The 25,739-nt window shown below is 44.3% G+C and overlaps 1 protein-coding gene across 4 annotated transcripts in view; it reads right to left on the bottom strand.

Annotated features, from left to right (window-relative positions):
• The window catches only part of DENND1A (DENN domain containing 1A), a 266,239-nt gene that overhangs the window by 54,864 nt on the left and 185,636 nt on the right, over nucleotides 1-25,739 (bottom strand). For all 4 annotated transcript variants that reach the window (XM_087879481.1, XM_087879478.1, XM_087879480.1 and 1 more), the window contains exons 14-15: nucleotides 1,713-1,814; nucleotides 201-288 (exon numbers count right to left, since the gene is read on the bottom strand). In XM_087879481.1, the coding sequence (XP_087735607.1) occupies nucleotides 201-288; nucleotides 1,713-1,814 (190 nt within the window). The remainder of the gene's footprint in view (nucleotides 1-200; nucleotides 289-1,712; nucleotides 1,815-25,739) is intronic.

Raw genomic sequence — 25,739 nt, 5'->3', positions numbered from 1 at the left:
AAATTATATGAGGTCAGAGTTGGCTTGACTTGCTGACATGAAGTTCCTAATAAATAACTGGATTTCTTTTGAAGCTTGGCTCGAGGCTCATTATTTAATTAGGGCATCCGTCGGAACCCTGACAGAATGGTTATAATTCGAGGACTAGCTGTAACAAAAAGAAGTGGTTTCTCATTTATATTCCCAACCAATCTCCTCACCGGCATATTCGCCGAGGTTGATCTCTTCCTCAAAGACATCACTGAAGCCTTCTCCAGAGTTGAGAAGATCAAGACGACCATCGATGAACTTCAGAGGGAAGAAAGAGAAAAGCATTATCTTCTGACACTTGCTCTCTTTTTCCAGGAGGACATCTAGGAGAATCTAACATCTTCTTCTCAGCCGGATGTCTATGGAGGTTCTCAGTCCTCCTGGTCATGGTTGTCCCAAAGGTGCTTTTTCAAAAGGCAACTGGATTTTGTTTCTCCTTGAAGACATTTCGCTTCTCATCCAAGAAGCTTCTTCAGTTCTTCAGAAGGCAACTGGACTTTGGTCTTCCTTGAAGATGCTTTGCTTCTCATCCAAGAAGCTTCTTTAGTTCTTCAGAAGGCAACTGGACTTTGTTCTTCCTTGAAGAGGTTTCGCTCCTCATCCGAAAAGCTTCTTCAGTTCTCATCTGAGAAGTCTCTTCAGTCAGAACTGAAGAAGCTTCCAAGATGGGAAGAGAAAAGTCTTCAAGGAAGGACAAAGCCCAGTTGCCTTCTGAAGATCTGAAGAAGCTTCTCGGATGAGAAGCGAAACGTCTTCAAGGAAGAACAAAGCCCAGTTGTCTTCTGAAGATCTGAAGAAGCTTCCAAGATGGGAAGAGAAAAGTCTTCAAGGAAGAACAAAGCCCAGTTGCTTCTGAAGATCTGAAGAAGCTTCTCGGATGAGAAGTGAAACGTCTTCAAGGAAGAACAAAGCCCAGTTGTCTTCTGAAGATCTAAAGAAGCTTCTCGGATGAGAAGCGAAACGTCTTCAAGGAAGAACAAAGCCCAGTTGCCTTCTGAAGATCTAAAGAAGCTTCTCGGATGAGAAGTGAAACGTCTTCAAGGAAGAAGAAAGCCCAGTTGCTTCTGAAGATCTAAAGAAGCTTCTCGGATGAGAAGTGAAACGTCTTCAAGGAAGAAGAAAGCCCAGTTGCTTCTGAAGATCTAAAGAAGCTTCTCGGATGAGAAGCGAAACGTCTTCAAGGAAGAATAAAGCCCAGTTGCCTTCTGAAGATCTGAAGAAGCTTCTCGGATGAGAAGCGAAACGTCTTCAAGGAAGGACAAAGACCAGTTGCCTCCTGAAGAACTGAAGAAGCTTCTCGGATGAGAAGCGAAATGTCTTAAAAACGAAGTCCAGTTGCCTTTTGAAAAAGCACCTTTGGGTTCTTCTCAGCAGGTCCTTTGGATGGAGTCCTTTGCCGTGAAGACCCAGGGAGGGAGGGAGGGAGAGAAAAACAGAGATGGAAAAATACACCAACGCCGTCTATTATGGAAGACAGAATAGGAAGAACGCACAATGCTCTTAAAAATAGCTCATGAGCTTCTCTGGTGTAGGGGAGGAGGGGGAAAAAAAAACAACCAACCACCCACAGAAAACACCTCGTTCTGACCCATAAATTACACTAATTAGGGAACAAAGTGGCCAGCCGTATTTCACAGCACGTTGCGAAACGGCGATCGTTCTTAATCACACACACGAGGTACCTGCTTGAAAAGCTGCAGCTGGATGGCGTTCTGCAGGAATTGTCGCATGGTGGCCGACCGGTGGGAAACGAAGGTTTCTTCGCAGAAAGTGATGGGCTCTTCCTGGAGAAAGAAAAATTGGGGAGAGGTGGGTGGGTTTGTGAATGGACGTCTTGCCTGGGTCTCTCGAGGGAGGACAAATTGATGGTGGAAACCAGGGGTGAAATGCTACCGGTTCGGACCGGATCGCCCGATCCGGTAGCGATGGAGGTGGGTGGTTCGGAGAACCGGTAGCAAAAATCCCTGTCCACCCCCCAATGCCCAGCTGAGCCGGGCGATCATCGGAGGCTTTTTTTCTTTTAAATGCCTCTGACGATCCAAGCTGAGTTGCCTGATCGTCAGAGGCTTTTTAAAAAAGCCTCTGATTCAAGCTGAGTTGCCTGATCAGCAGAGGTTTTTTTTCTTTTAAATGCCTCTGACGATTCAAGCTGAGTTGCCTGATCAGCAGAGGTTTTTTTTCTTTTAAATGCCTTTGACGATCCAAGCTGAGTTGCCTGATCAGCAGAAGCTTTTTAAAAAAGCCTCTGATTCAAGCTCAGTTGCCTGATCAGCAGAGGTTTTTTTCTTTTAAATGCCTCTGATGATCCAAGCTGAGTTGCCTGATCAGCAGAGGTTTTTTTTCTTTTAAATGCCTCTGACGATCCAAGCTGAGTTGCCTGATTGTCAGAGGCTTTTAAAAAAAGCCTCTGATTCAAGCTGAGTTGCCTGATCAGCAGAGGTTTTTTTTCTTTTAAATGCCTCTGACGATTCAAGCTGAGTTGCCTGATCAGCAGAGGTTTTTTTTCTTTTAAATGCCTTTGACGATCCAAGCTGAGTTGCCTGATCAGCAGAGGTTTTTTTTTCTTTTAAATGCGTTTGACGATCCAAGCTGAGTTGCCTGATCAGCAGAGGTTTTTTTTCTTTTAAATGCCTCTGACGATCCAAGCTGAATTGCCTGATCGTCAGAAGCTTTTTAAAAAAGCCTCTGATTCAAGCTGAGTTGCCTGATCAGCAGAGGTTTTTTTTCTTTTAAATGCCTCTGACGATCCAAGCTGAGTTGCCTGATCATCAGAGACTTTTTAAAAAAAGCCTCTGATTCAAGCTCAGTTGCCTGATCAGCAGAGGTTTTTTTTCTTTTAAATGCCTCTGATGATCCAAGCTGAGTTGCCTGATCAGCAGAGGTTTTTTTTCTTTTAAATGCCTCTGACGATCCAAGCTGAGTTGCCTGATTGTCAGAGGCTTTTAAAAAAAGCCTCTGATTCAAGCTGAGTTGCCTGATCAGCAGAGGTTTTTTTTCTTTTAAATGCCTCTGATGATCCAAGCTGAGTTGCCTGATCAGCAGAGGTTTTTTTCTTTTAAATGCCTCTGACCGTCCAAGCTGAGTTGCCTGATCGTCAGAGGCTTTTTTTTTCTTTTAAATGCCTCTGACGATCCAAGCTGAGTTGCCTGATCGTCAAAAAATGGCCACGCCCACCCAGTCACATTACCCACCAAGCCACACCCACAGAACCGGTAGTAACAAATTTTAGATTTCACCACTGGTGGAGGCCTATATCTCCCCATCCCGATGAACGTGCTGTGGAGCCAAGCTTCCCCAATAAAGGACGTAGGAATCCCAAACCCAACTTTTATGTCTTTCTTTGAAGACATTTATCCGAGAAGCTTCTCCTGCTCTGACCAGATGGTGGGGAGAGTCAGAGCTGACATCAGAGTTGAAGAAGCTTCCTGGATGAGAAGTGAAACGTCTTCAGAGAAAAACCAAGAAAGTGTGGCCTGTACACAGCCTGTGACGGTGGCTGATTCCGACAGCGAGGAGGCTGGTGTGGTGCTGCACCAGCAGCCTGTGCAGCTGGCACTCGAGTCGGACAGTGAGGAGGCTGGAGAAGATGTGGTGCCAGAGGCGGGGATTCAGCCAGGGCCTTCAGAACCTCCATAAGTGAAGAGGAAGAAGAGGAGGAGCCTCTTCTCGATGCACGGGCGCGCAGAGCTGCCAAAAGGCAGGAGCGGCTCCTCAGGAGGAGGTCTCTTTGAGAGTAAGGCTGGGGGCTAATTGGCCACTCCCTTAGCCTATTTAAGGAACGCCGACTGAAGCAATTTGCAGGGAACAACTTCGTTCACTCTCCTTCGTGCCTTGATCTTAGTTCTCTGCAAATTGCTTCTGGGCTTTCTGCCAACCCTAGTAAGATTACGATTATTTATTCTTTGGATTCTTGTAGGCTGTTAAGAAAGTTAATTAAGAGCCTTTGTTTGAAAAAAAAAAACTTATTTAATTTAGTAAACTAATGTTTGTACAGACTTTGTGTGTGCTGCGTTCTTTGGGGTCCGTAGCTGGGGCAGAACAGAAAGAACAATTGCCGTTTGAAAAAGCACCTTTGGGACAATCATGACCTGGATGGAGGACTAAGAATCTCCATAGACTTCCAACTTTATCGGTTGGAAGAAGAAGGGTTGGTGGGCACTTGTGGGAGAGACCTTCAACTCGCACCCAGAGTAGGTTTTCTTCATGGACGTACTCCAGGGGGAAAAGAAAACCAGCAAGTAAATTTAATAAAAAATAAAATAAAATCTGGAGCCTTGGCACCAATGTCTCTGGAGCTTCTCAGTCATCCAAGTCATGGTTGCCCCAGAGGTTCTTTTTTTTTTAGGAGGCAACTGGACTTCCTTCCTTTTTTTTTCTTTTGAAGATGTTTCGTTTCTCATCCAAGAAATGTCTTCAGCTCTGACTTGGATGGTGGTGGGGAACGGAAGGATTTATCCTCCTTGCAGACACCTGGTCATTTGCATCCTTTGAGAGGGTCATTGAAGCGCTTGGAGGGTCATCTGAGTAGCGCAAATCGGCATAGAACCTTCTTGGAACTTTTGAAAGGACTATGTTGCACACTGTGTTGGATCTTTCAACAGTTCCAAGAAGGCTCCGCATCCATTTGCGCTACTCAGTTGACCCTGAGGACACAGCTAAACCTCCAAGTGGCCTCAACGACTCTCTAAAACAATACAAATGAACCAGGTGTCTGCAAAGAATATAAATCCTTCCGTTCCCCACCATCCAGTCAAGAGTGCCCCCAACAATCTGGGTCCTCATTTTACCGACTTTGGAAGGTTGGAAGGCTTGAGTCAACCTTGAGCCAGTCAGGATCGAACTGCCGAACTGCTGGCAGTCAGCAGTCAGCAGAATTAGCCTGCACTACTGCATCCTAACCACTGCGCCACCATGGCTCGTAGATAAATGGATGGATGGATGGATGGATGGATGGATAGATAGATAGATAGATAGATAGATAGATAGATAGATAGACGGATAGATGGATGGATGGATGGACGGACATAGCAATCGATAGAAAGAAAGAAAGAAAGAAAGAAAGAAAGAAAGAAAGAAAGAAAGAAAGAAAGAAAGAAAGAAAGAAAGCTAGATAGATAGGCAGGCAGGCAGGCAGGCAGATAGATGATAGATAGATAGATAGATAGATAAATAGATAGATAGATAGATAGACAGAGATCAATAGAAAGATGGATGGATGGATGGATGGATGGATGGATGGATGCATGGATGGATGGATGGACATAGAGATAGATGAATGGATGGATGGACATAGATCGATAGAAAGATAGATGGATGTATGGATGGATGGATGGACATAGAGATAGATAGATGGATGGATGGATGGATGGATGGATGGATGGACATAGAGATAGACGGATGGATGGATGGATGGACATAGATTGATAGAAAGATAGATGGATGGATGGACGGATGGACATAGAGATAGATAGATAGATGGATGCATGGACAAAGATCGATAGAAAGATAGATAGGTGGATGGACATAGAGATAGATGGATGGATGGATGGACATAGAGATTGATAGAAAGATAGATAGATAGATAGATAACAATAGCACTTATATACCGCTTCACAGTGTTTTGCAGCCCTCTCTAAGCGGTCTACAGAATCGGCCTCTTGCCCCCAACAATCCGGGTCCTCATTTGACCGACTTCGGAAGGATGGAAGGCTGCGTCCAGCTTGAGCCGGCCAGAGTCGAACTGCCGAATTGCCGGCGGTATTGCATTAGCCTGCAATACTGCATTCTAACCCGCTGCGCCACCACGCCTCTGTCCAGCAAGTTTATTTCCCCTCCAAAGTCAGAGAGTCTCCACTGCTAATTCGTTTTCCTCCTCTCTCCAAAGGTAGGGCCAAGAAAAATCAAACCTCCCCCCCCCATTCCTCCCCAACCCCCCCTCCAGACGAATCCTGCCGGTCCGTTCTTCAAGAGCTCTGCCCCGCATTCCGAGTGGCCTCTGCCTATTTTTGCAGGGCCTGCCATCATCCCCCGCGAGGGGGCTTCCCTTGCAAGGGTGCTAATCCTGTGCGGAGTCACCCGCGATCATCATCGGCCCCGCCATCCGCGCCGCGGCTTCCTTTCGCACCTCAGTCACGGACAAGAGCCACCCCGATGCCTTTCATCTCCCACTCACACCCCCCCCACCCGCCCAGGAGCGGGAAAGGAGAGGAGAAGTGACCATCTAATGAGATCACGTGAGCACCAGGGAAGCATCTGGCAAAGAGCAGGCCAGTTTACACAGCTTGAGTTGTCGTGGAGACAAGCACATGACCAGCTCAGCACCACAAGTCTGGGGCAGCGGTCCAAGCGCACTCTTCACGCATTCTGACAGAGAGCAGATGGGCAACGAGTCAAGAGGCCAAAAGACACGGAGGAAATCTCCCGGCTCTGGCAAACCCCTACGCGCGCGCGGGTACCATCATCCTTTCCATCCCGGATTTATAGACACACACAATCACACACGGATCTCATCGTGCCATTCGACACCCACAGCTCCGATTCCCAGCAGACCAGCGCCTGGCCTGTTGCATGACGAGGTGTGGTTCTCCGACCTTTTGTGAGTCACTGTGTGTTGTGTGAAAGCACGCCTTGGAAGAGAGCTGCTCTTCTCGTTGCACACCTCCTCTGTGCCACGTTTGTTGAGCAAACACAGGCAAAAACACGCACCCGTCTCGGAAGACGTGCCCAGAACGAAGCATCTTTTGGAGGCGAGTAGAGTAGAGTAGAGTAGAGTAGAGTAGAGTAGAGTAGAGTAGAGTGGAGTTGAAGGGAAGGGAAGGGAAGGGAAGGGAAGGGAAGGGAAGAGAAGAGAAGAGAAGAGAAGAGAAGAGAAGAGAAGAGAAGAGAAGAGAAGAGAAGAGAAGAGAAGAGAAGAGAAGAGAAGAGAAGAGTTGGAAGGGACCTTGGAGGTCTTCTAGTCCAGCCCCCTGCTCAAGCAGGAGAACCTATACTATTTCAGATAAATGACTGTCCAGTCCCTTCTTAAAAACTTTCAGTGATGCAGCACCCACGATTTCTGGTGGCAAGCTGTTCCACTGATTCATTGTCCTCACTGTTAGGAAGTTTCTCCTTAATTCCAGGTCGCTTCTCTCTTTGATTAGTTTCCATCCATTGCTTCTCGTCCTGCCCTCTGGTGCTTTGGAGAATAATTTGACCCCCTCTTCTTTGGGGCAGCCCCTCAAATACTGGGAGACTGCTATCATGTCCCTTCTAGTCCTTCTTTTCTCTAGACTGGCCAAACCCAAATCCTGCAACCGTTCTTCCTATGTTTAAGTCTCCAGGCCTTTGATCGTCTTCGTTGCCAAGCTTCAAAAGAAATCCAGTTATTTATTAGGAGCTTCATGTTGGCATGTTCCAGGTGAAGCCAGCTCTGACCCCACGTAATTTACACCCCAATCATGACCCTCTTTCCCCGTCTCCCCCCAGGGTGTGTCATCAATCACATTCGCCAATTGAGCAATTTTGCAGGCTGTAGAGATCATTCCCCTCCGGCCATTGTGGGTAACCCTGGGAGACAGCCTTGAGAGAGATATGTCTGGAATGTGCTTTTTGGCTGCCATGCTGCTTTGCTGTTTTTCCATCCCCCTTGACTATGGCAACTCAAGAGCAGGCCAGGGATGCTTTGTGAGTTGACAAAGATCTCCTCATTCCTATCATGACCAACCAGCTGAGTTGCAACTACAGGTAGTCCTTGACTTATAACAGTTCGTTTAGTGACCATTTGAAGTGACAATGGCAATGAAAAAAATGATTTACAACTGTTTTTCATACTTAGGACCGTTGCAACATCCCCATGGTCATGTGGTTTACATTCAGACGTTTAACAACTGGTTCACATTTATGATGTCCCGGGGTCGTGAGATCCTCTTTTTGCGACCTTCTGACAAGCAATGTCAATGTGGAGGGAAGTAACTGTGTTACTAATTGAACAACTTAACAAATGTGGCAAGCAAAGTCATAAAATGGGGCAAAAGCAGGGGTGAAATGCTATTGGTTCACACTGGTTCTGGCGAACTGGTAGCGGTGGGCACGGGTGGTTTGGTAAACTGGTAGTGGTAATGCGCAGAGGGTCCAAAATTGCATGCAATGTGGACACTTCTGAACCAGTAGGGAAGGTAAGTAGATTTCACCCCTGGACAAAAGTCACTTCATAAATGTCTCACATAGCAACATCAATTCTAGGCTCTGTTGTGGTTGGACTAGCTATACTGGGAGAAAAAAAAGAAAAGAATAGACGTTCGGCCTGAAATTCCCAGAAGGAGTACCACCTGGTGATGCCACGAAGTTCAGTGCAGACCATTTAACATTCTTCCAAGAAAACCCAGGTTGCTCTCTACCTTACAAGCTCACTTAAAAAAGCATCCCGAGGAATTTTAAGGTGTGGGAAGTACACCCCAAAAGGACGGCACCAGAAACCTCAGAAAACAGCACCAAGAGACTCAAGCCAGCCCTTCCCCCTTTAAGAAAAAAGCACCAGCTAAAAGGGAAATTCAGAGCAGCCCTGCTAATAAAGGCTGTTACAAAAGTAACAGAAAAGTAACAGAAACACTTAAGTAGAGCCATTAAGATAAGGGGAATCAGGCTAAAAATAAACTCTCCAAGGTAAACCGAAACTCCCTCTTCCTGCCCTCTGACAGGAAAACACAAAGGCCCAGGAACAGGATTAACCCAGAAAAACAAAGCCCAGGTCAATCAGAAACACTACAAAACCCATCAAGCTGCTGGAGCTTCAAAGGGAAATGAAACATAAAAGGCTGAGATTCACACTCCCAAAACTGCTTGCAAGCCAGGAACGCTCGAGCTGGGTCACTTTTTGCTTCTTGCCTTCCTACATTAAAAGAATTCCACTTTCTGGCAGCTGGCTTCTGCATCCATTTCTTCTATTTCTTCTGTGGTGTGTCCCAGCTGGGAACGAACTCGGGAAATCTCTTCCAACAAAGGGGTTAATAGTTTCGGTTCATAACAGCCACAGTAAACAGCCACAATTCCGGTTAAGCTCTTTTGCCACCTTCACCTGACCGAGAGTCAGATGAGATCCATAATGAAGAGGGCTCAGCGTACGTCTACCTGGGAGAGGCATCTCTGCCGGCTATTCCGGGGAGAATGCCCCTCTCCGTGGAGAGCAGGAGACTCATTAATGAGGCTAATTAGGTGTAAAGGGGGGCGGGGAGGAAGGGCTTGGCATCAGCTGTAGCTTATCGCAGCTCATCATTAATTTTTGTAATCTTGACTCCCAAACAGCCGGTGATCCGGCTCTGCTCCATGACTGACTGGCTGGCTGGTGTGGCCGAGAAGCTTTGCAAGCTAACACCTGTCTACCTGGCTGAGCACCTCACCTCTCAGGGAAGTTTAACCCCATAGCTTCCGGGCAGAAGATGATGATCAGAAGCAGGATTGTGCAAAGGATTGCTCATGCCTTATGGGGAATGAATAAGCAATGCCAAGATGTAGCCAAAACATGTAACAGAAGGAGGAGGAAGAGGAGGGGAGGAGGAGGAGGAGGAGGAGGAGAAGAGGAGGAGAAGGAAGAGAAGAAGAGAAGGAAGACAAGGAGGAGGAGGAGGAGGAGAAGAAGAAGAAGAGGAGTAGAAGAAAAAGAAAGAGAAAGAAAGAAAGAAAGAAAGAAAGAAAGAAAGAAAGAAAGAAAGAGAATTTTCTCCTTTCCAAACACATAACAGAAGGAGGAGGAGGAGGAGGAGAAGAAAAAAAAGAAAGAAAAAAAGAAAAAGAAAGAAATAATTTTCTCCTTTCCAAACACGTAACAGGAGGAGGAGGAGGAGGAGAAAAAGAAAGAAAGAAAGAAAAATAAATAAATGCATAATTTTCTCCTTTCCAAACATTTAACAGAAGAAGAGGAAGAAGAAGAGGAAGAAGAAGAAGAAGGAAGGAAGGAAGGAAGGAAGGAAGGAAGGAAGGAAGGAAGGAAGGAAGGAAGGAAGGAAGGATTTTCTCCTTTCCAAACACATAACAGGAGGAGGAGGAGGAGAAGAAAAAGAAAGAAAGGAAAAAGGGAAAAAGAACGAAAGAGAAGAAAGAAACAATTTTCTCCTTCCCAAACACATAACAGGAGGAGGGGGAGGAGGAGAAGGAGGAGGAGGAGGAGGAGGAGGAGGAGAAAAAGAAAGAAAAAAGAAAAAAGAAAAAGAAAGAAAGAAAAGAAAGAAATAATTTTCTTTTTTCCAAACATATAACAGAAGAAGAAGATAAAGACAAAGACAAAGAAGGAGAAGAAGAAGGAAGGAAGGAAGGAAGGAAGGAAGGAAGGAAGGAAGGAAGGAAGGAAGGAAGGAAGGAAAATAATTTTCTCCTTTCCAAACATGTAACAGAAGAAGAAGAAGAAGAAGAAGAAGAAGAAGAAGAAGAAGAAGAAGAAGAAGAAGAAGAAGAAGAAGAAAAAAAGAAAGAAAGAAAGAAAGAATTTTCTCCTTTCCAAACACGTTAACAGAAGAAGGAGGAGGAGGAGGATTCAAATAAGGAGCAAGAGAAATCAGAGGAGGAGAAGGAACAGAAGGAGAAGAAGATGGAAGGACCGCTGTTTTATTATTTTTCTTTCACTTGGGTTAGAAGGGGAAAATGTCAAAATTTCTACCAGTTTCACCTGGGTTTACAAATGGATAAACAAATAGAGAGGGTACTATTTGCACTGCAAGGAGGAGGAGAAGGAACCACCTGATCAGAAATGAAATCTTGGCCTCCTGCTTTTCGGTCAAGTCTGATCTCCTGGATGTGGACAGGCGACCTGCCCAATAAATTTAAAAAAAAAAATCAGGGCACACGGTGGATGATTCAAGGTATCGCCTTGATACCGTAGCTTCCTGTGGTTCCAAGAAGATTTTGAATCAAGGGGTCCCTTTGGAGATCTCACCCCTCCTCTGATCCTGCATCTTCCCTATCCATCGCCAACCTGCCTTGGCACTTAGCAAATCCTGGTTTGTTTGGGTTTTTTTTGGGGGGGGTGGGGTTGCCTTTCAAACAGCCAAGCACCGGGTGCTTTTGAGAGAACAGCTCAAGTCTCGCTTAAATTTTAATTTCTTCCGTTAAGTCTGGAGGGTTGGTAGTCCTGCACGATGCTTACAGGTCCAGCTCTGCGTTCCCTGTTTTATTCCACGTTGCTATGACTTTGATCTGATTTTGTCCAGGTTTTTTTTTTTTTTTTTTTTTTGCAGTGAATGATCAACTTCTGTGAACATCTTCTTAGGTGATTGGTTATGGCCAAGAGTTGAAGGACAGATTATGATTTCTTCTTCCTCTTCCTCTTCTTCTCCTCCTCCTCCCTCTCTCTCTCCTCCTCCTTTCTTCTCCCTCTCCTTCTTCCTACTTCTCCTCCTCTCTCCTCTTCTCCTCCTTCTTTCTTCTCCTTCTTTCTTCTCCTCCTCCTCTTCTCCTCCTCCCCCTACTTTTCTTCTCCTTCTCCCTCTCCTTCTTTCTCCTCCTCCTCCTCTTCTCCTCCTCCTTCTTTCTTCTCCTTCTCCCTCTTTCCTCCTCCTCTTCTCCTTCTCCCTCTTTCCTCCTCCTCCTCTCCTCTCTTCTCCTTCTCCCTCTCCTTCTTTCTCCTCCTCCTCCTCCCCCTCTTCTCCTCCTCCTCCCTCTTTCCTCCTCTTCCTCCTGCTCTTCTCCTCCTTTCCTTTCTTCTCCTTCTCCCTCTCTTCTCTCCTCCTCCTCCTCTCCTCCTCCTCCTTTCTTCTCCCTCTCCTTCTTCCTACTTCTCCTCCTCCTCCTCCTCCCCCTTCTTCTTTCTTCTCCTTCTCCCACTCCTTCTTTCCCCTCCTCCTCTTCTCCTCCTCCTTTCTTCTCCTTCTCTCCCTCTTCTTCTTCTCCTTCTCCCTCTTTCCTCCTCCTCCTCTCCTCCTCTCTTCTCCTTCTCCCTCTCCTTCTTTCTCCTCCTCCTCCCCCTCTTCTCCTCCCTCTTTCTGCCTCCTCCTCCTGCTCTTCTCCTCCTTCCTTTCTTCTCCTCCACCTCTCTCCTCCTCCTCTTCTTCTTCCTCCCCTCCTCCTTCTTCACCATCTAATTTTCTCGGCCACAATCTAGAAGTGGCTTTTATCATAGTTTCTCAGTTTCCTACTCTAGCTAACCCTCTTAGAATTTTGGGTGTGTTCTCCAAAAATATTGACCCTATCTGTTTAGTCTTGCCAGGTCAGTCAAAACCATCTGAAGGGGCTCATTAATGCCCCCATTACCCATTTTGACAGCCTCTCTACCCCAACGACAACTTCATTTATTTGGCGCTCGGGGGGGGGGGGGTGTTCAGCCGAAGCGTCCACACAGCCTGCTCTACGCAAGCGGTGCAGACTTCAGGACTACAGAAAGCAAATTTCAACTTTCCCCCCCTTTGTTTTCCAGGAAAAGAAAAGAGTAATTGGTGACCGCAAAGGACAGCTCCAGTCTCTCCCCCCCACTTCCCTTCCCTTTCTAACACCTCTGCACAAAGCTACGAAAATAGTTACAGCACTGCAGGAGAAGTGAACTTGTTAACACTTATGCAAGAATCTAGGCGACACGGCATTCGTCTAATTCAGATGGAGGAAGAAAAGAAGGACAGTTAGCTCCATGGAGACCGGAATAGTTGATGGCCAAAAACTCTTTCTATGCTTAAGCCTCTAAAAAAAAAAAAAAAAGAACGACACCGAGGGCTGGCACCTTGTCAGAGAGGAAGCCCGAAGCCATCCGAGATGCCTGCTGGGTTTGCAAGCTCTTATCTCCCCCGCCCCCCATTTGGAAAAAAGACCATCTCAAGTTCTTCCTCCAAACCCATGGCATTCCTAGGGAAAATTGTTGTTGTTGTTAGTTGCGAAGTCGTGTCCGACCCATCGCGACCCCATGGATCACGTTCCTCCAGGCCTTCCTGTCCTCTACCATCCTCTGGAGTCCATTTAAGCTCACGCTGACTGCTTCAGTGACTCCATCCAGCCCCCTCGTTCTCTGCCGTCCCCTTCTTCTTTTGCCCTCCATCGTTCCCAGCATTAGGCTCTTCTCCAGGGAGTCCTTCCTTCTCATTAGGCGGCCAAAGGATTTGAGTTTCCTCTTCAGGATCTGGCCTTCTAAAGAGCAGTCAGGGTTGATCTCCTCTAGGACTGATCAGTTGGATCACCTTGCAGTCCAAAGGACTCGCAGGAGTCCCTTGGATCTATCTATCTATCTATCTATCTATCTATCTATCTATCTATCTATCTATCTATCTATCTCTATCTAAACTCTTACCTACATCATCTATATCTATCTATCATCTATCATCTATCTATCTATCTATCTATCTATCTATCTATCTATCTATCTATCTATCTAAACTCTTACCTACATCATATCTATCTATCTATCTATCTATCTATCTATCTATCTATCTATCTATCTATCTATCATCTATCTATTGTTGTTGTTAGTTGCGAAGTCGTGTCCAACCCATCGCGACCCCATGGACAACGTTCCTCCAGGCCTTCCTGTCCTCTACCATCCTCTGGAGTCCATTGAAGCTCACGCCGACTGCTTCAGTGACTCCATCCAGCCGCCTCGTTCTCTGCCGTCCCCTTCTTCTTTTGCCCTCCATCGTTCCCAGCATTAGGCTCTTCTCCAGGGAGTCCTTCCTTCTCATTAGGTGGCCAAAGTCTTTGAGTTTCCTCTTCAGGATCTGGCCTTCTAAAGAGCAGTCAGGGTTGATCTCCTCTAGGACTGATCGGTTGGATCCCCTTGCAGTCCAAGGGACTCGCAGGAGTCCCTTGGATCTACCTACCTATCTACTTACCTATCTACTTACCTACCTACCTACCTATCATCTATCTATTGTTGTTGTTAGTTGCGAAGTTGTGTCCATCCCATCATGATCCCATGGACAACGTTCCTCCAGGCCTTCCTGTCTTCTCCCATCCTCCAGAGTCCATTTAAGCTCACACTGACTGCTTCAGTGACTCCATCCGGCCACCTCGTTCTCTGCCATCCCCTTCTTCTTTTGCCCTCCATCGTTCCCAGCATCAGGCTCTTCTCCAGCGAGTCCTTCCTTCTCATTAGGTGGCCAAAGCATTTGAGTTTCCTCTTCAGGATCTGGCCTTCTAAAGAGCAGTCAGGGTTGATCTCCTCTAGGACTGACCGGTTGGATCGCCTTGCAGTCCAAGGGACTCGCAGGAGTCTTCTCCAGCACCAGAGTTCAAAGGCCTCCATTCTTTGGCACTCAGCCTTCCTTATGGTCCAACTTTCCCAGCCATCCATTGCAACTGGGAAAACCATCGCCTGGACTATACGCACTTTTGTTGGCAGGGTGATGTCTCTGCTTTTTAGTAAGATGTCTAGATTTGCCATGGCTTTCCTCCCCAGGAGCAAGCGTCTTTTCATTTCTAGCTAGGGAAAATATCCCACATTTATTACGATTCCCAATTCCATAAGGCGCCACCACGGCTATCCAATTGGGTGTCTTATTCCCTCTTAAACATATCCCAGATGTCGCTCTTCACTCAACCTCATCCACTAGGACTCACCAAGGTTCCTCTCACAGTTACTGTTGTTGAGGCAGGCCTCGCCTAATCTGTACAACTTTTGATTTTTCCTACCTAAATGGAATACTTTGCTTTTCTCTACGTTAAAATTCATTTTATTTATTTATTTATTTATTTATTTATTTATTTATTTATTTATTTATTTATTCATTCATTCATTCATTCATTCATTCATTCATTCATTCATTCATTCATTCATTTTGTATGCTGCCCCTCTCTGAAGACTCAGGGCGGCTCACAATGCATTTAAAATCATTATAAAAAACATTGAAAAATTAAAAACATTAAAAACCCATGCACACCATCCATGGCTGGATCTCGCCAGATCGCAAGAGCGAGATCAACGGCCCCAGGCCTGCCGGAAAAGCCAGGTCTTCACCGCTTTCCGGAAGGCCAATAGGGTGGGGATGGTCTGGACCTCAGGAGGTAACTGGTTCCAGAGAGCCGGGGCAGCCACAGAGAAGGCCCTCCCCCGTGGGCCCGCCAGCCGGCATTGTTTAGCTGACGGGACCCGGAGGAGACCAACTCTCTGGGATCTTACCGGTCGCTGGGAGTTATGCGGTAGAAGGCGGTCTCGAAGATAACCTGGCCCTGAGCCATGTAGGGATTTAAAGGTAATAACCAACACCTTGAATTGTGCCCGGAGACCAATAGGGAGCCAGTGCAGCTCGCGGAGAATTGGTGTAATGTGGGTGTATGTAGGTGCACCCACGACAGCTCACGCGGCTGCATTCTGGACCAACTGTAGTCTCCGAACACTCTTCAAGGGTAGCCCCAAGTAGAGCGCGTTGCAATAATCTAACCATGAGGTGACAAGGGCCTGTGGTTCAAGTCCTAGGCTGCATAAACAGAGGGATAGAATCAAGATCACGTGAAGTGTTCATACCACTTTATTTTACCACCAATTTTGGAATGCGCAGAGATGGATAAATGGACAAAAGAACTCAAAGAAAAAGAAAAGAATACAGAATATTATAAAATTGGGTAAAGATGGTATGAGTGGTTGGAGGAAAGGAAAAACGAAGAAGAAAAAATAAAGGGGAGATAAAGAAATGTCAAAAATAATGGGACAAATTGGTAAAATACAATTTAGCGATTGAAATGAAAAAGAGAAATATATTGTAAATGAAATGATGGGGACAGATAGTTAATTTGGAATAAGATGAAGTAAAATTCGTGGAAATAGTAAAGAATAAGGAAGGACCACTATGAAAAAGCTGTAAAAAGAGCTTTGTACATAAGTGTTGTATGTCTTGTATTGTTTTAAAAGACCAAAATTCCAAAAAAAAAAAAGAAAGAAAAAGAAAAAAGAAAAGAAAAGAAGGACCAGGGGAGACATGATAGCAGTCTTCCAATATCTCAGGGGCTGCCCCAAAGAAGAGGGAGTCAAGCTATTCTCCAAAGCACCAGAAGGCAGGACAAGAAGCAATAGGTGGAAACTAATCAAGGAGAGAAGCAACTTAGAACTAAGGAGAAATTTCCTGACAGTGAGAACAATTCATCAGTGGAACAACTTGCCTCCAGAAGTTGTGAATGCTCCAACACTGGAAGTTTTTAAGAAGATGTTGAAGTGGTGTAGGGTTTCCTGGTTTAGCAGGGGGTTGGACTAGAAGACCTCCAAGGTCCCTTCCAACTCTGTTATTCTAAATTTAAAAAAATTTGTCAAGATCTTTTTGCATCCCGAGCTTGTCTTCTAGGGTGTTGGCTATTCCTGCCAGTTTAGCATCATCTGCAAATTTGATGAGTTCCCCTTCTATTTCCTCATCCGAGTCATTAATGAAGATATTGAAGAGTACTGGGTCTAAGACAGAGCCTTGTGGTACCCCACTGCTTACCCCTCTCCATGTGGATGTAGGACTATTCGTTTGGTGGATGTGGATCCACATGGTGGATCTCACATGGAGATCCACATGGTGGATCTCCATGTGGATGTAGGACTACTCGTTTGGTGTTGACCTCACTTGATGTCTCGTTGATCTCACCTGATGTCTCCTTGTTTTGGTAGAACCATAAATGGCTTCTAGATCATTGAGGCAGACACAGAAGTTTTCCTCAAGGAGAGGCACCCTGGTTTCCGAATTAATGAGTTAGAGAACGCTATCTGCATCTTTTGTAGCGAGCAAACTCATAGAAAGAAGAAAGTTGAGGTTGAAAGACCCCCTCCCCGTCATTTTCTCTACAGAAACTGAAAAAAACGTGCTGATCAGAAGACAGCACCCATCCATGGTGAAGAACCCTAGAATGGGGACAATGAGCAACAGGAAGACTATATAGCCTATCTCATAATTCCTTCAAAAGTCTCTTGTCAAGATCTGGGTCTACTTCACTCAGAACAGCTTAATCAATAGTGATGGAGCAGAGAGCTGGCGGACTAACAAAAGAAGAGCTCATGACCTACCTTGGACTAATGATATGACCTGTCCTACCAGAAGATATTCGGGTTGGGTTTTTTTCTCTCCACAGAATCTCTCTTGACCTCCCTGATCTGTACACCTGAAGCTTGTCAGAAACCACACTGCTTTTCAAGCTGTGTGTGTGTAGAATTTATGGAGCCAAAGGGATTAAGGATGGGCCAACCTGTTTCTTCAGAAAGAACGATGGATTTGAGCAGTGGTGGAATTCAATTTTTTTTACGACCGTTTCTGTGGGCGTGGCTTGGTGGGCGTGGCAGGGGAAGGATACTGCCAAATCTCCATTCCCTCCCTATTCCTGGGGGAAGGATATTGCAAAATCTCCATTCCCTCCCCACTCCTGGGGGGAAGGATATTGCAAAATCTCCATTCCCACCCCACTCCTGTGGGAAGGATACTGCAAAATCCCCATTCCCTTCCCACTCCTGGAGGAAGGATATTGCAAAATCTCCATTCCACCCCACTCCTGTGGGAAGGATACTGCAAAATCCCCACTCCCTCCCCACTTTTGGGGGAAGGATACTGCAAAATCTCCATTCCCTCCCTATTCCTGGGGGGAAGGATACTGCAAAATCTCCATTCCCACCCCACTCCTGTGGGAAGGATACTGCAAAATCCCCATTCCCTTCCCACTCCTGGAGGAAGGATATTGCAAAATCTCCATTCCACCCCACTCCTGTGGGAAGGATACTGCAAAATCCCCACTCCCTCCCCACTTCTGGGGGAAGGATACTGCAAAATCTCCATTCTCACCCCACTCCGGGGCCAGCCAGAGGTGGTATTTGCCGGTTTTCCGCTACCGGTTCGCCAGAACCTGTCAGAACCTTCTGGATTTCACCCCTGGTTGGAAGTGACTTGATGGCCCATCTAGCCCAGCCCACATCAGTACCAACCTCAGTCTACAATTGGAATACAAATGACTTAACTCAAAAGTTTCTTATGAGTTACCCCACTTTATGGAAGAATGAAGGGGAGCGCTCCCTAGGGCACAGCCCCAACATGTGGGGTGAGATGGTGTTTTTTCTCCACGCTAGTCTTGCCTGCGTAAAAGCATGGAGTCATCTTGAGTCCTTCTGGTTTCTTCTCCTCCGTATCTCAGGAGCAACCATGCCGAAATGTTGTCGCCCTCTGAGAAGGAAGCTTGAAGGCTGCCGTGTGTGTGTGTGTCAGGTTAGGTTCCTTATGTTGTTTGCAGGAAACAAACCCACTTCACACCGCATCTGTGATTGATCCGTATTTTTTTTTAGACTTGTCATCTCCAAGAGTACTAGCCTTCCTTTTCAAAACTTTTTCCTTCCTTCGTTTTACTGGGTTTTCACACATCAACTCTTCTAGTTAAGAATTCTTGCTTCTAGTCTAAACTATCAGTGGAAGGATAATCTCTTTTCCACATGCATCAATATACATTATTAGCTGTGTAGATTTTGTATTAAAGTGGTCCTGTTAGTTGGGGGATCTCTGTCTGTCTGTCTGTCTGTCTATCATCTATCTATCTATCTATCTATCTATCTATCTATCTATCTATCTATCTATCTATCTATCTATCTATCTATCTACCTACCTACCTACCTACCTACCTACCTACCTACCTACCTACCTATCTATCTATCTATCTATCTATCTATCTATCTATCTATCTATCTATCTAAATAGCTATCTAAATAGCTATCCATCTATATCCATCCATCCATCCATCCATCCATCCATCCATCCATCCATCCCTATCTATCTATCTATCTATCTATCTATCTATCTATCTATCTATCTAAATAGCTATCTAAATAGCTATCCATCTATATCCATCCATCCATCCATCCATCCATCCATCCATCCATCCATCCATCCCTATCTATCTATCTATCTATCTATCTATCTATCTATCTACCTACCTACCTCAATCATCAATATCTATCATCTCTCTTTCTCTCTCTCATAGAATAGAATAGAATAGAATAGAATAGAATAGAATAGAATAGAATTTTTTTTTTATTGGCCAAGTGTGATTGGACACGCAAGGAATTTGTCTTTGGTGCATATGCTCTCGGTGTATATAAAAGATACGTTCATCAAGAATCATAAGGTACAACACACTTAATGATAGTCATAGGGAACAAATAAGCAATTTGTATATCTGTATCTATATCAATCATCAATATCTCTATCATCCATCCATCCATCCTTTATCTATCTATTTAGCTATCTCAATCAATATCTATCATCTCTCTCTCATCTATATCAATCATCAATATCTCTATTTATCATCTATCATCTATTTATCTATCCATCCATCCATCCCTATCTATAGATCTATAGAGAGATATATAGAGTATGTATGATATATCCTAATATGATTTCATTGCTTATTTGTTCCCTATGACTATCATTAAATGTTGTACCTTATGATTCTTGACGAACATATCTTTTCTTTTATGTACACTGAGAGCGTATGCACCAAGACAAATTCCTTGTGTGTCCAATCACACTTGGCCAATAAAGAATCCTATCTATTTTATCTACCTATCTACCTACCATTTTCTCTCTCATCTCTCTCCTATCTATCTCTATCTATCTATCTATCTGTCTGTCTATCTATCTACCCTCTCTCATCTATCTGTGTCTGTCTGTCTATCTATCTTCTCTCATCTATCTATTTATCTATCTGTCTGTCTGTCTGTCTATCTGTCTATCCTCTCTCATTTATCTATCATCTATCTATCTATCTATCTATCTATCTATCTATCTATCTATCTATCTATCTATCTATCATCATTATCTATCTATCTATCTATCTATCTATCTATCTATCTATCTATCTATCTATCTATCTATCTATCTATCTATCTATCTAATCTACCTACCTACCTTCCTACCTATTTATCTACCTACCTACCTACCTATTTATCTACCTACCTACCTACCTATCTACCTAGATATTCCCCAATTAACAGGACCATTTTAATACAAAATCTGCACAGCTGATAACCAACCAACAAACAAACACACACAAGTGTCAGAGATATGCAAAAAGGAGAAGAGGTGAAACCTCTGTGATGTGCTAATTGCCTTGCCAATGATAATAACAACAACAACAGGGATAATAATATGGAGCGAAGACAGAAATGGAGTATCCAATTATCATAAAAAGCATTTACTCCATAATACACCTTCAGGTGACTCCAGGAATTCCAGCGCTCGCCGGAATTTGAAGCAGCTCTCCAATTGCTATCTGCATAAATCTTCCGGCTGCTGCACTCCGGCAGGAGCTTATTTTAAGTAGAGAGAGAGAGAGAGACAGAGAGAGAGAGAGCGCGCAGTTCCAATTTGCAAAATGCATATTTCAGTCCCTGCAAAACTCTTGCCAGTTCGTTGGGGAAGAGAAAGCAATTCAATTAGCGTTTCTCCACCTACCTTCCCCATTTAGATGAACGCCGCTCCTTTAAGGAGCACGATTCAGCCAATCTGTCAACGGGGGGAGGTTTCCCACCTCCACCAGACCTTCCGAGTTGAAGATGTCCCCTGTCATTAGGCAGCTTGGCGCATCCTTCTCCTCGCCACCTCTGCGTGTGATAGGATGACAATTACGGCTCAACCAACAGAGTCCCAACTTCTCTGGAGCGGAAGTTGAGGGGGGGGGGAAAGGAGTTGTGCGGCTCGTTTTACGAGCCTTAAGAAAATAATAGAACGAATAGTCTTGGAAGGGACTTTGGAGGCCTTCTAGTCCAACTTCTGCTCAAGCAGGAAAGCCTACATGCCGTTTCAGACAAATGGTTGTCCAACCTCTTCTTAAAAACCTCCAGTGAGGAAGCACTCACAACTTCTGGAGGCAAGTCGTTCCACTGATTAAAATTGTTCTAATTGTCGGGAAATTTCTCTTTTGTTCTAGTTGCTTTTCCTTGATTAGTTTCCATCCGTTGTTTCTTGGCCTGCCTTCGAGTGCTTTGGAGAAAAGGTGGATCCCCTCGTCTTTGTGGCAGCCCCTCAAATATTAGAAGACTATCATCTATCTATCTATCTATCTATCTATCTATCTATCTATCTATCTATCTCAATCATCAATATCTATCATGTCTCTCTCTCTGTCTTTCATCTATCTCAATCATTAATATCATTAATATCTCTTATCATCTCTCTATCTATCTATTTATCTCTATCTCTCTATCTATATATCTCAATCATCAATACCTATCATCTCTCTCTCTGTCACTCATCTATCTCAATCATTAATATCATTAATATCTCTATTTATCATCTATCTATTTATCTATCTATCTATCTATCTATCTATCTATCTATCTATCTATCTCAATCCTCAATATCTATCATCTCTCTCTCTCTGTCTTTCATCTATCTCAATCATTAGTATCATTAATACCTCTATCATCTATCTACCTATTTATCTCTCTCTATCTCTATCTTAATCATCAATATCTATCATGTCTCTCTCTCTGTCTTTCATCTATCTCAATCATTAATATCATTAATATCTCTATCATCTATCTATCTATCTATCTATCTATCTATCTATCTATCTATCTATCTATCTATCTCAATCATCAATATCTATCATGTCTCTCTCTCTGTCTTTCATCTATCTCAATCATTAATATCATTAATATCTCTATCATCTATCTATCTATCTATTTATCTATCTATCTATCTCAATCATCAATATCTATCATGTCTCTCTCTCTGTCTTTCATCTATCTCAATCATTAATATCATTAATATCTCTATCATCTATCTATCTATCTATCTATCTATCTATCTATCTATCTATCTATCTATCTATTTCTCTCTCTCTCTATCTCAATCATCAATATCTATCATGTCTCTCTCTCTGTCTTTCATCTATCTCAATCATTAATATCATTAATATCTCTATCATCTCTCTATCTCTCTATTTATCTCTCTATCTCTATCTATATATCTCAATCATCAATACCTATCATCTCTCTCTCTGTCTCTCATCTATCTCAATCATTAATATCATTAATATCTCTATTTATCATCTATCTATCTATCTATCTATCTATCTATCTATCTATCTATCTCTATCCATCCATCCATCCATCCATCCATCCATCCCTATCTATAGATATAGATATATATCTTTAGTCTTTCTTTTCATTCAGCTAGAGCAGGGGTTGGCAACAGTGGTGGAATTCAATTTTTGTTACTACAGGTTCTGTGGGCGTGGCTTGGTGGGTGTGGTGCGGCTTGATGGGCATGGTTTGGTGGGCGTGGCAGGGGAAGGATACTGCAAAATCTTCATTCCCACCCCACTCCAGGGGAAGGATACTGCAAAATTCCCATTCCCTCCCCACTCCTGGGGGAAGGATACTGCAAAATCCCCATTCCCTCCCCACACCTGGGGGAAGGATATTGCAAAATCCCCATTCCCTCCCCACTCTGGGGCTAACCAGAGGTGGTATTTGCCGGTTCTCTGAACTACTCAAAATTTCCGCTACCGGTTCTCCAGAATCTGTCAGAACCTCCTGGATTTCATCCCTGGTCGACAACCTTAAACGCTCAAAGAGCCATTTGGACCCGTTTTCCAAAGAAAAGAAAACACCGGGAGCCACAAACCCCTTCTCGTGCCTGACTATTTCCTGAGCGGCCACATAACTAGCAGGTTCTGACAGGTTCTGGAGAACCGGTAGCAGAAATTTTGAGTAGTTCGGAGAACCAACAAATACCACCTCTGGCTGGTATATATAGTTGAATTAAAACATTCTGTTTCCTTCTGAAACTTTTCTTTTCTTGGATTTATCCATGGTTGGCCTACTGGAAGTCGAAAAGCTCAATAAATCTTGTGCTGGCAGTTGTGACGCATATTTGGAGCGACAGGGAGCCGCAGCAGAGGGATGAAAGAGCCACATGCGGCTCCAGAGCCGCAGGTTGCTGATCCCTGAACTAGACATACCCAATTCCCGCAACCATATATTTTAGCTTCCAGTCCCCTAAATCCAGTCCCCTCCAGTCTGTTGAGACTCCCTTTGAGTGCCGACATATATTCAGGGTCACGTCCAATCCATGGCCTGCCTCAGTTGGTCAAGAACCCTCCAGAGCTAAAGGAACATTTTCAAAATAATAATATCTTCTCTGAAAAGTCAGAGGAGAAGACATGGGAAGAAGGAAGCATGAAGAGGGATAGATGAATAGAGAGCTGGGGCCACCGACGAAAGGACCATGTTCAAGGGCCAGATTGTTTAGAAAAAAAGCGACTGTGGAAAAAAATGGATATTTTTTCCCCAGAGGATCACAAATTCCCAAGATAAAATAGACTTTTTTTAAAAAAAAATTGATTTATATGCCGCCTGACTCAGGGCGGTTTACAATGCGCTAAGCAATAGCCTTCATCCTTTTGTATATTTATACAAAGTCAGCTTATTGCCCCCACAATCTGGGTCCTCAATTTACCTACCTTGGAAAGGATGGAAGGCTGAGTCAACCTTGAGCCTGGCGAGATTCGAACTTACTAATTGCAGACAGCTGGAGTTAAATTACAATGCATTAGTCTGCTGAGCTATCCAGGCTCCTGACTCCTGATTTCCCAAACCCTCATCTCTCCCAATCCTTTGTAAGCCAGTACGTCAATATTTTTTTTTGTTTCCAACTTCTTTTCTTTTCTAGCTCATGACCCGTTTTGAGAGGCAAAAAGCACCCACCCAACTTGGAAGAAACAAAGTTGAATTGTTCGCCCTATTTGTGTGTGGTTAATCTTTTGCTGAACAGCTACTCAAGGATTCAGAAGCTTCCCCTGGAGAATGACAATTTTTCCCACTTGAAGAGAAGCTATGGAGGAGCTCAAAACAAACCCCCAGGAACCTTATGGGGGTTCGAGCAAATCCAGCAATTAAGTCCTTAAAGGAAGGAGCTTAATGCACAGAGAGGTGGATGGGGGCAGCTGGTCAGGCCTGCCCTGAGAGGCTACCTTCATTTTGACCGGAGGAGGTTTTTTTAACCAAATTGAAAGAAGGTGCAACCCCCCCCCCCCACCAAAACCCAGTCACAGAATCAGCCATATAGCTGATTAACTGCCCACTGATTTGATTTTTGCCTTCTTCAAATGAAGTAGGAAGAAGAACCACAGTAAGGTATAAATGGAAGGGAAGCTGCTATGGTTGTTGTTGGTAGAATAATAATGAGAGAAGGAGAAGGAAAAGGAGGAGGAGGAGGAGATATGGTGAAGGAAAAGGGAAGATGATGGATGTGGAGAAGGAAAAGAAGATAGAAAAGGAGAAGAAGAAGGAGGAGGAGAAGATAAGATGAAGGAAAAGAGAAGGAGGAGATGGAGATGGAGAAGGAAAAGAAGAAGATAGAGGAGGAGGAGGAGAAAGAAGAGAAGATGAAGGAAAAGAGAAGAAGAAGATGGAGAAGGAAAAGAAGCAGATAGAGAAGAAGATGGAGATGGAGGAGGAGGAGAAAAAGAAGAAGATAAGTTGAAGGAAAAGAGAAGGAGAAGATGGAGACGGAGAGGAAGAAGATAGAGAAGAAAATGGAGGAGGAGCAGGAGAAGGAGGAGGAGGAGATAAGGTGAAGGAAAAGAGAAGGTGAAGATGGATATGGAGAAGGAAAAGAAGAAGATAGAGAAGGAAAAGATGGAGGAGGAGAAGATAACGTGAAGAAAAAGAGAAGGAGAAGATGGAGAAGGAAAAAAGAAGATGGAGAAGAAGATGGAGGAGGAGGAGGAGAAAGAAGAGATGATAAGATGAAGGAAAAGAGAAGAAGAAGATGGAGAAGGAAAAGAAGCAGATAGAGAAGAAGATGGAGATGGAGGAGGAGGAGAAAAAGGAGAAGAGAAGGAAAAGGAAAAGAGAAGGAGAAGATGGAGACGGAGAGGAAGAAGATAGAGAAGAAGATGGAGGAGGAGCAGGAGAAGGAGGAGGAGGAGGAGATAAGGTGAAGGAAAAGAGAAGGTGAAGATGGATATGGAGAAGGAAAAGAAGACGATAGAGAAAGAAAAGATGGAGGAGGAGAAGATAAGGTGAAGAAAAAGAGAAGGAGAAGATGGAGAAGGAAAAAAGAAGATGGAGAAGAAGATGGAGGAGGAAGAGGAGAAAGAAGAGATGATAAGATGAAGGAAAAGAGAAGAAGAAGATGGAGAAGGAAAAGAAGCAGATAGAGATGGGGATGGAGGAGGAGAAAAAGGAGAAGATAAGATGAAGGAAAAGAGAAGAAGAAGATGGAGAAGGAAAAGGAAAAGAAGCAGATAGAGAAGAAGATGGAGGAGGAGGAGGAGAAAAAGGAGAAGGAAAAGAGAAGAAGATGGAGATGGAGAAGGAAAAGAAGACGATAGAGAAGGAGGAGATGGAAATGGAGGAGGAGGAGTGAGGATTATTAGGCAAAGTCTCCCCTCTATAATAATTACAGAAATGAAACTAAAGGCACATGGAAAAATTGCCCTCATGAGAACTAAATAGGCGGTACGCTGTAGGTCAACCGGGGAGCTCTCCCAGCAGAAAGTGCCTTCCTTGGAGCTGTGTGCATCCAACACACGCCATAAAAATGGCACAGATGTTAAAATTCACTGACTTAACAGGGAAAGTGGGATCCTGTGGAGAGAGAGGTATAAAATCGCGAGGATTAAAGAATTATAACCGTCATTTTAAAGTCAAATTAGCCCTGGGATAAAAGCTGGAACACGGTTGTGTTGTTAAACAACAGCCAAGTCCCTGAACGTCTACTACTGCTTGCAAAGAAGCCTCTTGCAATAATCAAACCTCGTCCGTTGCAGGATAATGGACTAAGGCAGCGATGGCTAACCTTTTTGCTATC

Source organism: Pantherophis guttatus, chromosome 16 (genome assembly GCF_059756535.1).
Source record: "Pantherophis guttatus breed Tessera chromosome 16, ASM5975653v1, whole genome shotgun sequence".
Lineage (NCBI taxonomy): Eukaryota > Metazoa > Chordata > Lepidosauria > Squamata > Colubridae > Pantherophis > Pantherophis guttatus.
This window is presented reverse-complemented; position numbering and strand designations above follow the sequence as displayed.